Raw genomic sequence first — 17,141 nt, 5'->3', positions numbered from 1 at the left:
CTGTATTGGAATTTAAGAACACTTGGGATAAGTACATCATATCTCTAAGGGAGAGGAAGGTTTCGTAGATAGCAATGAGGATTTTGTGGGATATAAGATTGCACATAACGTAACATAGATAGGTAGACTAGATAGGCAGGATTAACCAATAGGCCAAGAAGGCACATGCCTAGGGCCCGAAATGGTCAGGGGGGCCCGATGAAGGAGGGCGTCAACATTGTTTTTTCCAAACGGCGATGGGCCTCTCCAGCATCGATTGGCAAAGCGGGCCCCCCCCCCCCCCCGATCGGCAACGCAGGCCCTCTAATTGGCAACATGGCCCCCCCCCCCCATCGACGGAAAGTAAGACAAGCAAGCAACGCAGGTAAGAAAGGCAACGGGAACTGTAATTGTGCAAGCGGTGCTGCTTGCCCAAAGCTTCCCTCTGACGCAGTTCCTGTTTCCGCCTGGGCGCATGATGGGGTGGGGCAGGGCAGGGGGTCCAGTGTATTTGGGTGCCAGGGGGCCCTCGACAAATTAATCCTGCCCTGCATATGGTCTTTGCCTTCATTTTTCTCTCTTTCTAATAAAACAGGCATGTTTTTAGACTTCTTACCTATTATAAAATTACCTACACAACTTTAGGAAGGTTTATACAAAGAAATATTAGGAGAGCTGCCGGGCTGATGCTTTTATTGTGACTTAAGTGACTGAAAAAACACCATGAACATCTTTTCTCGCACCAAGCAGCATCATGGGGTAAAGACCTAGAACAATTGCTTTCGCCCACTACTTATGAGGAATTTAGGAAACGTCTGAAAACACACCTGTTCCTAAAGTATCTAGACAACTGATCCTCTCTTCTCTCTCCCCTCTATAGCGATTAACTTGTTCTATTGATCGCTCTCTCCTCAAAAATGGATTTCCTGTCCTATTAACCCTCTTTCTTCCTCCCCTCTTAAAGTCAATCAATTTGTACCTTTGCTTAATCTTTGTAAACCGCATAGAACTTCACGGTATTGCGGTATATAAGCTGTTATTATTATTGTTATTATTAAGTAACTCGCCCAAAGACTAAATATGACATGGCAGAGTCAGGCCTAAGTTCCATACTTATTATGATAACCTAGGCAATTAGGTCAAGCCAACACAAACTATGGACACAATTTTTCTAGTTCAGTCCGATGGTAGCCACAGTGAATCTTTAAAAACTACTCTATTTAGCAAGCATTTTGAAAATTAATTCTTTTGAAATTTTGCTATTACTGTGGTACCTCGGAATCCGAACGTCACAGAACTTGAACGACTTGGAATTTTTGTAGTAAATTTTGTCTTGGAATACGAACTCTGCTTTGGAATACGAACACCCTACACATTGCATGTGTGTGTTTGTGACCAAGAATCTGAATGCTGCTTTGGAATATTTGTTAATATTTTACCTTAAAATCCAGTGTATTTCCTGTTACAATTTGAGTTTGTGGGACCCAGGGACGGATTCATCCAGTTTCTATTATTTTCAATGGGAAAAATTGTCTTGGAATTTGAACGCTTTGGAACTCGAACGGGATTCTAGAACGGATTAAGTTCGGATTCCAAAGTATCACTGTATCTTCTATTTATCATTTGTAAATTATTCCCTGTTTATTTAATTGCTGTACACCGAGTCGAGCCTTCTCAGAATGATGACTCGGTATACAAAGCTAAGCTTTAGTTTAGTGACTGGGAGCCACTAAAGAGATAATTCTATAGGCTCCCAGCTAGGTGCCACTTCCTCACATTATAGGCACCATAATTGGTGATTACAAGTGAATATACACTAGTGCAGGGCTGCCCAAGTCCGGTCCTCGAGATCTACTGGCAGGTCAGGATATCCACAATGAATACACATGAGAGAGATTTTCCTGCACTGCCTTCTTGGTATGCAAATCTCTCTCTCATGCATATTCATTGTGGATATCGTGAAAACCTGGCCTGCCAGTAGATCTCGAGGACCGGACTTGGGCAGCCCTGCACTAGGCATTATTCTTTACGGCAGCATTTAAATTCTATAGCACATAATTGCCATGGGTGGGTCATGAGCACATCTTCAAATGATGTACATAAGTTATAGAATCTTATTAGTTATGAGTGTGTGTGAAATTTGGCACTTGTGAGCTTGCTACTGACATGGCATAAATGGTTACGTTTAAACTTGGGCACACCCATGTCAGTTATACCAGTATTCTATAACGTCATCTTGGCACACAGATGCTATTATTCAATTGGGCCTTGATTCTACAAAAGACACCTAAAGTTAGACGTCTGTATCACCTAACTTAATTTTCTTAATTGGCGCTGATAATTGAAGGTGTCATTAAAAACTAATTTTAAAATTTTTTTACCAAAATTAATTAGCAGGTAAGCACCTATCACTTTGAGGTAGGAATCTACATTGAGGTGCCTACCAACTAGTAAGCAAGGTTAGGGGCGGATTTGGGGCGGACATTGGGTGTGGTTTCACTTATGCACACTCATTTAGGCCAAGAAAACCTTGGCCTAAATGGCAATACACCTAAAGGTTTTAAATATGGATTGCTCTGAAAAGAGAAGATGGAACTTCTATCTACGTGGATCTAGTCTACAGACCTCCGACTCAATCGCAGCAAATTGATAAGGATCTGATTGTGGATATCCAAAAGTTTGGAAGGAAAGAGGAGGTTCTGCTGTTGGGAGATTTCAACCTGCCGGATGCGGAATCGGAAAGAAGTAGGGAGATTGTGGATGCCTTTCAAGAGGCTCTGCTCAGACAAATGGTGATGGAACCCACAAGGAAAAAAGCGATATTGGATCTGGTCCTCACAAATGGAGAGAGAGTATCTCTAATGTTCGAGTGGGTGCTCACCTGGGTAGTAGCGATCATCAAACGGTTTGGTTTGATATAACGGCTAAAGTGGAGAGCGGCCGCACGATACTTAAAGTCCTAGATTTCAAACGTACGGACTTTAATGCAATGGGAAAGTACCTGAAGAAAGAGCTGTTAGGATGGGAGGACATAAGAGAAGTGGAAAGACAGTGGTCTAAGCTGAAAGGAGCGATAAAAATGGCTACGGACCTTTATGTGAAGAAAATCAATAAAAACAAGAGAAAAAGGAAGCCGATATGGTTCTCCAACCTAGTGGCTGAGAAAATAAAGGCGAAAGAGTTGGCGTTCATGAAATATAAAAAAACCCAAGAAGAGGAGAGCAGAAAGGACTACAGGGTGAAACTGAAAGAAGCCAAGAGAGAGATACGTTTGGCGAAGGCACAGGCGGAAGAACAAATGGCTAAAAATGTAAAAAAGGGAGATAAAATTTTTTTCTGATATATTAGTGAAAGGAGGAAGATAAAAAATGGAATTGCTAAACTAAAAGATGCTGGGAACCAATATGTGGAGAGTGATGAGGAAAAGCACAGTTACTTACCGTAACAGGTGTTATCCAGGGACAGCAGGCATATATTCTCACATGTGGGTGACGTCATCTACGGAGCCCCAGCGCGGACAGCTTTTCAAGCAAACTTGCTAGAAGTTTCAAGTTTGCACACTGCACCACGCATGTGCATGCCTTCTTGCCCACTAGAGGGCGCATCCCACCTCGTGGTCCTCAGTTCCATAACTAGCAGAGAAGCCATCCCCGGGGAGGCGGGCGGGTTGTGAGAATATATGCCTGCTGTCCCTGGATAACACCTGTTACGGTAAGTAACTGTGCTTTATCCCAGGACAAGCAGGCATGATATTCTCACATGTGGGTGACCTCCAAGCCAACCAAAAAAGGGCAGGTGGGAGGATGGCAATTCAGGAAAACAGATTACGCAACACCGACTGGCCAAACCGGCCGTCACTCCTGGATAAAGTGTCCAGACAGTAATGAGAGGTGAACGTATGAACCGAAGACCAAGTGGCAGCTTTACATATTTCCTCCATAGGAGTGGATCGGAGGAAAGCCACCGAAGCTGCCATCGCTCGGACCTTATGCCCCGTGACTCGACCCGGGGGCGGAAGTCCGGCCTGAGCATAGCAAAAAGAAATGCAAGCAGCTAACCAGTTAGACAGAGTGCGCTTAGAAACAGGATGCCCTAATCGATTAGGATCGAAGGACAAAAACAATTGAGGAACCTTCCTATGAGACTTGGTGCGTTGAAGGTAATATGCCAACGCCCTCTTACAGTCAAGCGTGTGAAGCGCCGTCTCGCCAGGATGGGAGTGGGGCTTCGGAAAGAACACAGGAAGGACAATGGACTGATTGAGGTGGAAATCAGAAACAACTTTAGGTAAAAACTTAGGATGGGTACGGAGAACCACCTTGTCATGATGAAAGACAGTGAAAGGAGGGTCCGCAACCAAGGCTTGCAACTCCCCAATCCGCCTAGCGGAGGTGAGGGCAATCAGAAACATCACCTTCCAAGTCAGAAATTTCAAGAGAGACTTGTTGAGTGGCTCAAAAGGGGGTTTCATCAGTTGAGCTAAAACTACATTCAAATCCCACACGACTGAAGGAGGCTTAAGAGGGGGACAAACCCTGAGTAACCCTTTCATGAAGCGTGTCACCAAAGGATGGAGCGACAGGGGACGCCCATCCAGATGTTGATGGAAAGCAGAAATAGCACTAAGATGAACACGCACCGAAGTGGTCTTCAGGCCAGAGTGCGACAGATGAAATAAATAGTCCAAGACCGAGGACACCGGAACCGACACCGGATCCAGGTGAAAAGACGAACACCAGGTGGAAAACCTGGTCCATTTCTGCGAATAACAAAGCCTCGTCGAGATCTTACGTGAGGCTTCCAACACCTCCCTCACCGATTGAGACAGACCAGGCGAAATTAGGGAGCAAGAAACCAAGCTGTCAGGTGTAATGACTGAAGATTGGGATGTAACATGGATCCTTGACTCTGAGACAGCAGAGAAGGAAACACAGGCAGAAGAAGAGGCTCCCTGGCACTGAGCTGAAGCAGCAGGGAGAACCAGTGCTGACGCGGCCACCGAGGTGCAATGAGAATCATCGTGGCAGCGGACGATTTGAGATGTACTAACGTTCGCATGATCAGGGGAAAGGGAGGGAACGCATACAGGAACCTCCCTTCCCAATCGAGAAGAAAGGCATCGGCCTCCAGACGGTCCCGGGAGTACATCCGAGAACAATACAGGGGCAGTTTGCGGGTCTCCGGAGAGGCAAACAGATCCACCTGCGGCGTTCCCCAGCGAGCGAAAACCTCGCGCAGAACTCCGGAGTGTAGAGTCCACTCGTGCGGTTGCAGAAGTCGACTGAGTTTGTCTGCCAGACAGTTCAGTTCTCCCTGGATGTAGACCGCCCGAAGGAAGATGTTCCGGGAGACCGCCCACTCCCAAAGGCGAAGAGCCTCCGAGCAGAGGGGCCAAGAACCCGTGCCACCCTGCTTGTTCACATAGTACATCGCCACTTGATTGTCCGTGCGGACGAGGACAACCTGATTCTGCAATATGTGAACGAATGTTCAAAGTGCTAGAAAGATGGCCCGAAGTTCTAGCACGTTGATGTGACACCGACGGTCCTCGGCAGACCACAGGCCCTGCGTGCGAAGACCGTCGAGGTGGGCTCCCCACGCGTACTCCGAGGAGTCTGTGGTCAGAACCTTGCGAAAAGGAGGGGTGAGAAACAGTAAACCCCTGGACAGATTTGAAGAGTCTGTCCACCAACGCAGCGATTTCCGCAAAAGCGGAGTCACCGCAACGAGGCGAGACACCGGATCGTACTCTTGACGCCACTGGGAAGCGAGGGTCCACTGAGGAATCCTCAGGTGCAGCCTGGCGAACGGAGTGACGTGGACCGTCGACGCCATATGGCCGAGCAGCATCATCATGCGCTGGGCCGACACCACCGACAGTTGAGAGACCTGACGGCCCATCCGCACCAAGGCTTCCAACCGCAGGGGCGGGAGATAGGAGCGCAGGCGCACCGTGTCCAGCACCGCGCCTATAAATTGAAGAGACTGAGCCGGGCACAACTGTGATTTTGGAAAGTTTATCTCGAACCCGAGGCTCTGCAGGAAGGCAATAGACTGTCGGGTCGCTGAGATAACCCCCTCCCTGGTCGGGGCTTTGATGAGCCAATCGTCCAGGTAAGGGAACACATGAAGCCCACGAGACCTCAGGGCTGCCGCAACCACCACCATGCACTTCGTGAAGACTCGTGGGGACGCGGCCAGGCCGAAGGGTAGGACCCTGTACTGGAGGTGCAGGTCCCCCACCTGGAATCGTAAAAATCTTCGGAAGGCGGGATGCACCGGAACATGGGTGTATGCTTCCTTCAAGTCGAGGGAGCACATCCAGTCCCCTTCCTCCAAGAGAGGATATAAAACCGGGAGAGATAGCATTCGAAACTTCTCCCGGACCAGGAATTTGTTGAGCTTCCTGAGGTCCAGTATGGGGCGCAGGTCCCCGGTCTTTTTTGGGACCAAAAAGTAACGGGAGTAAAACCCCGTACCCCGCTGGTCCTTGGGGACCGGTTCGACCGCCCGAAGCACCAATAGGGCCCTGGCCTCGGCCAGAAGGGTCGGCAGCTGCGATCGGTTGCAAGAGGCTAGATTTGGGGGATGGTCCGGTGGCGAGGACACAAAGTTGAGCGAGTAGCCCTCGGAGACGGTCCGGAGCACCCAAGCGTCTGAGGTTATCTCGGTCCATGCCATCCGGAAGAACCGAAGACGCCCCCCGATAGGAAGGGGTTCCTGAGATTTCGCGGAGGGGAACCCGCCCCGTCCGCTCAGCCTGTCAAAAGGAAGGCGCGGGTTTAATTAGAAGGACCCTGCGCCGGGGCTTGGGTTTGTCCCCCTCTGCCTCGCTGAGACGGACGCCTCGGAGGCGGCCTTGAAAAAGCCGGAGTCGACTTCTGAGGATATCGACGCGGCGGAGGACGGAAAGGTTTCTGTGGCGGGGGTCTAGGTTTGGGGCGGACCAGGGATGCTAACGAGCGCTCCTGCTCCGACAACCGCTTGGTCGCCGCATCTAAGGACTCGTCAAATAACTCGGACCCCACACAAGGCAAGTCTGCAAGACGTTCCTGCAGGTTTGGGTCCATATCGAGGGTGCGAAGCCAGGCCAGGCGGCGCATGGCCACTGCGAAGGCCGACACCCTCGAAACCAGCTCAAATGCGTCGTACACCGCATGAAATAGGTACAACCGCAATTGAGACAGGTTGGACATAAACTTATCAAATCCTGCTCTTTGGGAGTCCGGTAAGGAGTCTCGATATTGAGGAAGGTCCTTCACCATGCCACGCAAATAGGAGGAAAAGGTGAAGGCATAATTTAGAACCCTGGTGGCCATCAGGGAATTTGAATAGAGGCGACGGCCAAACTTGTCCAGGGTCCGCCCCTCCCTGCCGGGTGGAACCGCCGCAGAAACCCGTGAGGGCTGTGACTTCTTTAGGGCAGACTCCACCAGAAGAGACTGGTGGGAGAGCTGCGCCTTTTCGAACCCTTTAGGGGGCACCGTCCTATACTTCGCTTCCATTTTAGAAGGCACCGACGTGACTGTAAGAGGGTTCGACAAATTCTTCAACCAGGTCTGCAGAAGGACTCTGTTGAGGGGGAGCCTAGGCACCTCTCTAGGAGGAGTGGGAAGGTCCTGCTCCTCCAAAAATTCTTTGGAATATTGTGAACCGACCATAAGGTCTAACCCCAGGGCTCGGGCCATGTCCTGAACAAAAGTTGAAAATGAGGACGGCCTGGCCGGGGGAGACGGGGTTCTCGACCTCCCCACCGAGGAGAGGGGAGAGGCCTCATGGGAATAATGAGGATCCCTGACCGACCCCGAGTCCCAGGATCCTCTCTCCAAGGCCCTCGAGGGGGAAGGAGAAGTTCTCCGCCTCGCAGAACCCTTGGGTGAGGACCCCGGGGTCCGGGGGACACTCTCCCACTTCCTCGGCGAGGCGGCACGGGAAGACTTCCCATGAGGTGATCGGAGGAGCCTCGGATTGTCGAGGCGCAACTCCGACACCTGAAGCGCCTCGCCCCCGAGCGGCGAGGAACGATCGTGCCTCCGAGGCGAGCCCCGCGGGCGCTTCGGCTTCCTCGATCGGCGCCCCGTCCGAGGTCGCGTCGAGGGCGAGGCGTCCCGGGAAGACCCCGAGGAAGAGGAGGAAATACGGCGCACTCTGCGCAACTTTTCCTTGGGCCGCACACTCCGCTCAGGCGGCCCCCCCGAGGTCGAGGTCGAGGCCAGGGCCGGGGCCGAGGTTAAGGGGGCCACAGTACCCGAGACCGAGGCCACCGAGGCCGGGGCTCCCGAGGTCGAGGGAGCCGAAGCCGGGGCCTCCGAGGGCGAGGGCGCCCCGGCCGAGGCCTGCGAGGTCGAGGCCGCCGGAACCGCAGCTCGCTGCAACACTTCCAGGGCCCCCGACAGCTCCGATGAAATAAGGGCTCGAAGGAGGTCCTGAAAGGCCGGGATCCCCACGAAGGTCGGGAGTTCCGGGTCCGGAGCACACTCCCTGGAGGGCGACCTCGGTCTCGAGTATTCCCTCGGGGTGTGCGAAGTCGAGGTCCGAGGCGGGGCCGGGGTCGACCCACCCGCCTTAGCCGGAGTAGAGGATGGCTTCTTTGCTGAAGGGGATGGAACAGAGGACTTACCCGAAGCCGGTTTTCCTGAGGACGCCTTCGAAGCCGAGGCCCCCGAGGACGCCGAGGCCGAGGTCAAGGCCGGGGCCGAGGCCGACGTCGAGGCCTTAGGCGGCGCGTCCACGGCGAACAATTCCGCCATTCTGGCCTTACGGCGACGGAGGGCTCTGGTTTGAAAAGTAGCGCAGCGATCACACGAAGCTGTCGGATGATCCGGCCCAAGACAAACAATGCACCACCGGTGAGGGTCAGTGATGGAAAGTAACCTCTCACACCGGCTGCACTTTTTAAATCCCGTAACAGGACGGGACATCAACGAAAAAGAAGGCCGGGAACGACCGACGTCCCGCGGCCACGGCTGCCGGGAGCCCCCGGAGCCTAACGAAAAGTAAAATATATATATATTTTTTTTTAACGAAAGAAAAGAGACAAAAAAAAAGAAAGGAGCACCGCGAATCGATCAAAATACACGAAACAACGAAACGCGGCAGCTAGAAAGGCAATACAAATCTGGAGCTCAAATCCACAGGGCTTTCTGGCTCCGCGGAAAAAATTGAACTGAGGACCACGAGGTGGGATGCGCCCTCTAGTGGGCAAGAAGGCATGCACATGCGTGGTGCAGTGTGCAAACTTGAAACTTCTAGCAAGTTTGCTTGAAAAGCTGTCCGCGCTGGGGCTCCGTAGATGACATCACCCACATGTGAGAATATCATGCCTGCTTGTCCTGGGATAAAAGCAAATGTGCTAAACAAATACTTCTGTTCTGTGTTCACAGAAGAAAATCCTGGAGAAGGACCGAGATTGTCTGGCAGAGTTACACGAGAAAATGGAGTAGATTCTGTGCCATTCATGGAGGAGAGTGTTTATGAGCAACTTGAAAAACTGAAGGTGGACAAAGCGATGGGACCAGACGGGATCCATCCCAGGATACTAAGGGAGTTCAGAGAAGTTCTGGTGAGTCCTATTAAAGACTTGTTCAACAAATCTCTGGAGACGGGAGGGGTTCCTGGGGGTTGGAGGAGAGTGGATGTGGTCTCTATTCACAGGGATGAAGCAGGAAACTACAGGCCAGTGAGCCTCACTTCGGTTGTTGGAAAAATAATGGAAGTGTTGCTGAAAGAAAGGATAGTGTACTTCCTTGAATCTAATGGGTTACAGGATCCGAGGCAACATGGCTTTACAAAAGGTAAATCGTGCCAAACGAACCTGATTGAATTTTTTGATTGGGTGACCAGAGAGCTGGATCGAGGACATATGCTAGATGTAATTTAATTAGATTTCAGCAATTCCTTTGATACAGTTCCTCATAGGAGACTGTTGAACAAACTTGAAGGGCTGAAGTTAGGACCCAAAGTGGTGAACTGGGTTAGAAACTGGCTGTCGGATAGACGCCAGAGGGTGGTGGTTAATGGAAGTCGCTCGGAGGAAGAAAAGGTGAGTAGTGGAGTCCCTCAGGGTTCGGTGCTGGGGCCAATCCTGTTCAATATGTTTGTGAGTGACATTGCTGAAGGGTTAGAAGGAAAAGTGTGCCTTTTTGCAGATGATACCAAGATTTGTAACAGAGTAGACACCGAAGAGGGAGTGGAAAATATCTGCAAAAGTTAGAGGAATTGTCTAATGCCTGTCAACTAAAATTCAATGCAAAGAAATGCAGAGTAATGTATTTGGGGAACCGTATATGCTGGGAGGTGAGAAGCTGATATGCATGGATGGGGAGAGGGACCTTGGGGTGATAGTGTCCAAAGATCTAAAGGCGAAAAAAACAGTGCGACAAAGCGGTGGCTGCAGCCAGAAGGATGCTGGGCTGTATAAAGAGAGGCGTAGCCAGTAGAAGGAAGAAGATGTTGATGCCCCTGTACAGGTCATTGGTAAGGCCCCACTTGGAGTATTGTGTTCAGTTTTGGAGACCGTATCTGGTGAAGGACGTAAGAAGACTTGAAGCAGTCCAGAGGAGGGCGACGAAAATGATAGAGGCTTGCACCAGAAGACGCATGAGGAGAGACTGGAAGCCCTGAATATGTATACCCTAGAGGAAAGGAGGGACAGGGGCGATATGGTTTAGACGTTCAAATACTTGAAGGGTATTAACATAGAACAAAATCTTTTCCAGAGGTTGAGGTTGAGAGGTGGTAGATTCAAGGTTGAGGGATGGTAGATTCAAGAGCAATGTTAGGAAATTCTACTTTACGGAGAGGGTGGTGGATGCCTGGAATGCGCTCCCGAGAGAGGTGGTGGAGAGGAAAACGGTGACTGAGTTCAAAGAAGTGTGGGATGAACACAGAGGATCTAGAATCAGAAAATAATATTAAATATTTAACTAAGGCCAGTACTGGGCAGACTTGTATATGGCCATTTGGTGGAGGATGGGCTGGGGAGGGCTTCAATGGCTGGGAGGGTGTAGATGGGCTGGAGTAGGTTTTAACGGAGATTTCGGCAGTAGGAACCCAAGCACAGTATCGAGTAGGGCTTTGGATTCTTGCCCAGAAATAGCTAAGAAAAACAAAATTACAAAATTTAAATTGGGCAGACTGGATGGACCATTCGGGTCTTTATCTGCTGTCATCTACTATGTAAAACCTACCGTTGCTTACGAACATAAGAATAGCCTTACTGGGTCAGACCAATGGTCCATCAAGCCCAGTAGCCCGTTCCCACGGTGGCCAATACAGGTCATCAGTACCTGCCCAAAACCCAAGGTGTAGTAACACTCCATGCCTCCCCCGTGTCTCTCTCAACAACAGACCATGAACTTTTACTCTAGGAACCTGTCCAAACTTTTCCTAAAACCAGCCACGCCATCCACTCCCTCCACATCCTCTGGCAACGCGTTCCAGAGCTTAACTATTCTCTGAGTGAAAAAATATTTCCTCCTATTGGTTTTAAAAGTATTTCCGTGTAACTTAATTGAGTGTACCCCAGTCCTTGTAATTTCTGACGGAGCAAAAAAATCGATCCACCTGTACCTGTTCCACTCCACTCAGGATTCTGTAGACCTCAATCATATCTCCCCTCAGCCGTCTCCTCTCCAAGCTGAAGAGCCCCAAACTATAGCTGCTTAAGTGCTGAATATCATATTTAAGTGGTGATTTTTACCTGGTTCCACATACCTGAAAAGTCAGTGTCGAATTCTTGATATGGCCCAGCATTGAATTACTGGGCATAACTCTGGTGGTGGTTAACAAAACACCGAGGTCTGGATTCTCTAACCGGCATTGTTGTCAGTGGCCACCTTAAAAGCGGCAGCCAATCGTATGTCAATCACGTGACAGCCCCAGCTAGAGAATCGCGCCTCCAGCAAAGGTAAGAATGCTTAGGCACAATTATATAAATGGCGCCTAGAGGATGTTCGGTATCGGCTCACCTAAATGGAGGCACTGACTTTCGGAACTCCTTCCTAAATATTGTAGAGTGATAATTGCGATCTTGCAGCATCCCCAGCCTTATCAGCCTGAGGAGCAGAGGCCTGAGCTGAGACCCACATATTACCTGAGCCATGGGGCTAACCCTAGCTACCAAATATGAATTGTAGTTCAAGAAAAATGTAAAATATGAACACTACATAGAATTGCAGACCAGAAAATGCAGAGAAGCATAGGCTCAATGGCTGAGAAGGCAATTTCTACTGATAAACAGCCATTTGAAATCACTACCTTCAGCAAAATACCTAACTATTAAGTAGGATTCTTCACGCTTCAATGATAAATTGATCAAGGAAACAATTAACATTTCAGTACTCATTTAAAAAGAGCAAAACAAGTTTAATTACAAACTTTCTGCAAAGCATAAGAGATTTTCTTTCATTTCAGTGTAATTGTCTTACCTTTGGAAGCTTGCGCAAGTTGGGAGAAAGCTTCAGGCAGGTGACTTGACCTCGATCGTCTCCAACAACGATTATGGGATAGATAGGGTTAAACTCCAGATGGGTAGGTTTGGTCTTCTTCTTGGCTACAACAGCCTGTATGCAGATGGCTTCATATTTATTAATATTTAGGTCAAACACATGGACCTGGAAAGAAATATTTTTTAAAAAAGCATGATGCATTTTATTTAAAACAATTCTTTTCACAAATAGAAATCTTCAAGAAACGTGTTAACACTTTGGTTCAAATCTGATGATTGAGCAAAAGTATTCATGACAAGGGAGACGTGCAAACACTCAGAGGAGCCAAAAGAGAAAGCCACCGAGTACAGTCAGCTCAGCATGCAGCTTCGACTGCGAAATTAGCAAGCAAAAAAGAAATTAGCATGCAAATTACTGCCGCATTCAAATCACAGCAGTAATCCACAGCTCATTGCAAAAATGTCCTCATTCCTGTCAAAGTGTGAGTGATGACTAGCAAAATCTCTGGTAGTCTAGTGGCTCCTCCAGTCCATTTGATCCTCCCCTAATGGTTACTTTCTACATCAGCCTCCAATATGAGCCCTGCTTCCTTTCTCTGATCCCCCTACCCTGAAATTAGAAATAAAAATCAGTGGAAGTCTAGTGGTCTCCCTCCCCCTCTCAACCCAACTCTCATTTCCCCCTTACAAAAAAGAATTTCCTGGTGTCTAGTGTCCTACCTCCATCTCCCTCTTCCACAACATGGTACCGGCCTATATGGCCTCTAAACTTTTGCTGTTTCGCTTGCAAGAAAAGTGACTATATGCGCCCTTGGGATGTGGTCTCCACCTTGAGAGTGCCTGAAAAAGATTTTACTCGAACTACCTACTGTGCCTCTGGAACCAACTACGTACCCGCATAGAATCATTAGAAGGTCTATTGAATTTCAGGAAGGCTATAAAAACCTCACCTTTCCCCTGAGTGTGTGTCAATCCCAATCCCCCTGACCCTTTGGCAAAGGGCCTCAAACACTCCACTGTCTTGAGTCTTAAACGTTGAAGAGCTTTGTTCTATGTCTGACCATTCCATGTTTTGTCATACAATGGTCTACCACACTATGTCATACTGTTCACCATCTATGTCCTGTTGCTCACTGGTTAAGGGGAAGGGTTGTGGCTCAATGTTTTTTTATCTGATTACCGATAACCAATTCCTAATCCACAACTGAACTTTATATGGCTCACTGGTAGAGCTGCTGCCTCTGTATTCAGAGGTTGTGAGATCAAATCCCAGTGCTGCTCCTTGAAACTGGGCAAGTCACTTAATTCTCCAGTGCCCACCACTCTGAAATGCCAAAGCTACAAAAAGGCGGTATACATGTCCCCATTCCCTTTCCCATACCATCAGGAAGTTGAGTTTGGTCCAAAATACTACAATCCGTCTCATCTTTGGCTTGAAGAAATGGGAACACATAACCCCTTTCTACCACAAGTTGCACTGGCTGCAGTTCGAATCCAGAGTCCTATTTAAGTTCTCATGCATCTGCTACAAAACAATATTTGGTACGTCGCCGAATTACCTTTACCCTCACTTCAACCTGAGCCACAGCAACAAGAGCTCCTGCAGAATAAATCTGTTCGCTTTTCCCTCACCAAAATCGTGTCACCTTAAAAGATTCTTTGAAAGAACCTTCTCCTTTCAAGCGGCTAAACTAAATTCATGGCTCGACCATATTACACTTGAAGCCCTGTCATATCTCAATTTTAGAAAGCAGATTAAAACCCAGCTATTCAACAGCCCAAATCCTTAACGCTCTCCACCTCCATCCCCTCTCACTCTTCTAAGATTGTTGCTCCCTCTTTACGGGGTGTATACATTTTCCCTTGTATGCTCCTTCCTATGGCGTGTATGCATTTTTTTTTCCTTCACTAAAACTGTTTACATGTACTTATTGTAAGTATTGCATGTATTTGTATTTGTTGCATGCACTTAATGTTGCATATACTTATTGTTGCATGTACTTATGACATGCACTTACTGCATGTACTTATTGTATGTATTGCATGTATTTTTGGTTTCCTTCACTCAAATCGTTGACGTATAACAGCATGACTTTTTTTTAATTGCTTGTTCTTTTTGCTGTCAACTTCAACTGCACTGTTTGTACTAAATCTAACTGATGTGAACTGCCTAGAACTCCCTGGGTATGGCGGTATACAAAAATAAAATTATTATTATTATTACCATACTGTGCCCACCTTACTATATCTTCCATGTTACGATCTCTCATGCCATGTTTGCCATTCCATGTCTTCCATGCTATATTTCGTTATTCACACTTGCCTTACCATTTTTGCCATGTTGTGTCATACTACATTAACTATGCTTTGTAATATTATGTTTGCCGTGCTATGTTTTGCCAAACTCTACTCGCCATGCTATACTCTCCATTATTGAGGACTTTACATTGGCTCCCGAGAGTTCAGTTAAAGCGTGTAAATGTTATTTTTAAGAGCCTATATGGGATTTTTTCCCCCATTATTTCCTCTTTCTTTTAACTCATGTCATATTCAGTCTACAAGAAATATACATAAATATAAATTACAATTTCCATCGGTTAAAGGGATTAAAACATTAGGTAAACTGTCACATTCATTGGTATTTACTATGGTGGAAATTTGGAATGACCTTCCTACAGATATTAGAATTCTCTCTTCATTGACTCATCTTAGAAAATATATCGGTCTCTACTGTTTTCCACTGTTTATTAATCTCTTTAAGATTGTCTTTTGTTAACCGGATCGAGTCCCTTTGGGGAATGACCTGGTATAAGACTAAGGATTAGATTAGATGTCTCACCATATCATATTTTATCATATTATGATTTTTACTATGCTTCGTTAATTATGTTTTTGCCATCTTTGTAAATGTTTTTCATGCTATCTTTTACTCATACTATGTCTGAGAATGCAGCACTGTGGTTGAAGCTGCAACTTCAGCACCCTGAGGTTATGGGTGCAGGCCCAAGCTGCTCCTTGTGACCCTGGTCCCAGGTACATTCGATAGATTGTGAGCCCACCGGGACAGACAGGAAAAAATGCTTGAGTACCTGAATAAATTCATGTAAACCGTTCTGAACTCCCCTGGAAGAATGGTATAGAAAATCGAATAGATAAATAAATATGGTCAAAGTAAAGCTTCACAAGACAGCCCAACCTACCTGAACAACCGCCTCATCCAAACTACCTCAACCAGGCATAGAAAAACTCACACCCCAGTCACACACCCTCCAATCAAAGAAGTTAAACGGAAAAAACTATATGATAGCCTACACAATCAAATCTCCAATCTACTGATAACAACCCCAGACTACAGGACATTCAGAAAAGAAATAAAGACTATATTCTTCAAGAAATCCCTGAAAAAGTCTTAACGCTATGAGTACCTTCCTTCCTCCCATCTTCTTCCTGACCTCCCGAATCAACCTAATCTACTCTTTACTCGCTTTGGAAATGACCAAAGATCTTCTTTTGTAACCCATCTTGTATAACTCTTTTGTAATCCACCTTGAACCGCAACGTAATGGCGGAATAGAAATCTCTAATGTAATGTAATGTAATTAGAGACCTCCCACAATATGACATTGAAAATAATCCCTCAGATAAATGGATAAAACTAGACAACCGATTCGCTTGTCTTGAAACAGAAGAAAAGGAAAACCAGATTAGCGTATCAGGAGGTTAAGATATTGCGGCAGAAATTCCAGCCTCAATTGGGGATGTTTAATGATGCCAATGGAATGATATTGAATGATCCAGAAAGCAATAAAAGAAGATGGAAAGAATATACAGAAAATTTATACAAAAAAGGCAATGAGGATAACATTGGAGAAATTGAACTGGAAACTGACACTGAAGAAGAACCAGATATTAAAAAAAAAAAAGAAGTCATAGCAGCAATTAAAGCTTTATCGAAAAAAACAAGTTGCCTGGTATCGATGGTATTCCAATTGAATTAATCAAAAGGCTCAGAAGGTGTTATCATGGCCCTCGCTCAACTGTATCAACAGATGTGGAAGGAAATAACATGGCCAACTGATTGGAGATCACTGTTCAAAGAAAAGTGATGCCAAGGACTTTAACACTGCAGAACAATTGCATTAATTCCACATGCCAGCAAAATATTGCTGAAAATAATACAATGAAGGCTTCAATCATACATTGAGCAAAAACTACCTGAAGTTCAGGCTGGTTTTAGAAAAGGTCAAGAAACAAGAGACATTATTGCCAATGTTAAATGGATATTGTAGAAGAGCAAATAATACCAAAAGCTCCTATACTTTTACTTCATTGACTACGCAAAGCTTTTGACCATGTGGATCATGAAAAACTTTGGTATAAAAACTTTAGCATAAATGGGAATACCCAAACACATCACTTAGCTGATAAAGAGCCTCTAGAAAAATCAAGAAGCTGCAGTGAGAACCGAATATGACAACTCTGATTGGTTTCCAATGAAACATGGTGTCAGGCAATGATGCATCTTGTCTGACGATGGCCAACCAGTGTTTCGCTAAGCTGTGTCAGGGCTTCCTGGGCTGCGATCGGCACTTAATATCTGTGCTCCCTGAAGGGAGCCATGTTTGCAATGCCTGTGAGCACAAAGATTAAGTGCCGATCGCAGCCCAGGAAGCCCTGACGCAGCTTAGCGAAATGCTGGCTGGCCATCGTCGGC

The 17,141-nt window shown here is 47.1% G+C and overlaps 1 protein-coding gene across 1 annotated transcript in view; it reads right to left on the bottom strand.

Moving 5' to 3' along the window:
• DNAI1 (dynein axonemal intermediate chain 1) overlaps nucleotides 1–17,141 on the bottom strand; it is a 394,766-nt gene that overhangs the window by 79,479 nt on the left and 298,146 nt on the right. Inside the window, exon 19 of the mRNA XM_033935572.1 lies at nucleotides 12,408–12,593. Within this exon, the coding sequence (XP_033791463.1) occupies nucleotides 12,408–12,593 (186 nt within the window). The remainder of the gene's footprint in view (nucleotides 1–12,407; nucleotides 12,594–17,141) is intronic.

The sequence above is a fragment of the Geotrypetes seraphini genome, chromosome 1, assembly GCF_902459505.1.
Source record: "Geotrypetes seraphini chromosome 1, aGeoSer1.1, whole genome shotgun sequence".
NCBI classification, from domain to species: Eukaryota; Metazoa; Chordata; class Amphibia; order Gymnophiona; family Dermophiidae; genus Geotrypetes; species Geotrypetes seraphini.
Note: the sequence above shows the minus strand (reverse complement) of the source record. Positions and strands in the feature narration are given on the sequence as shown.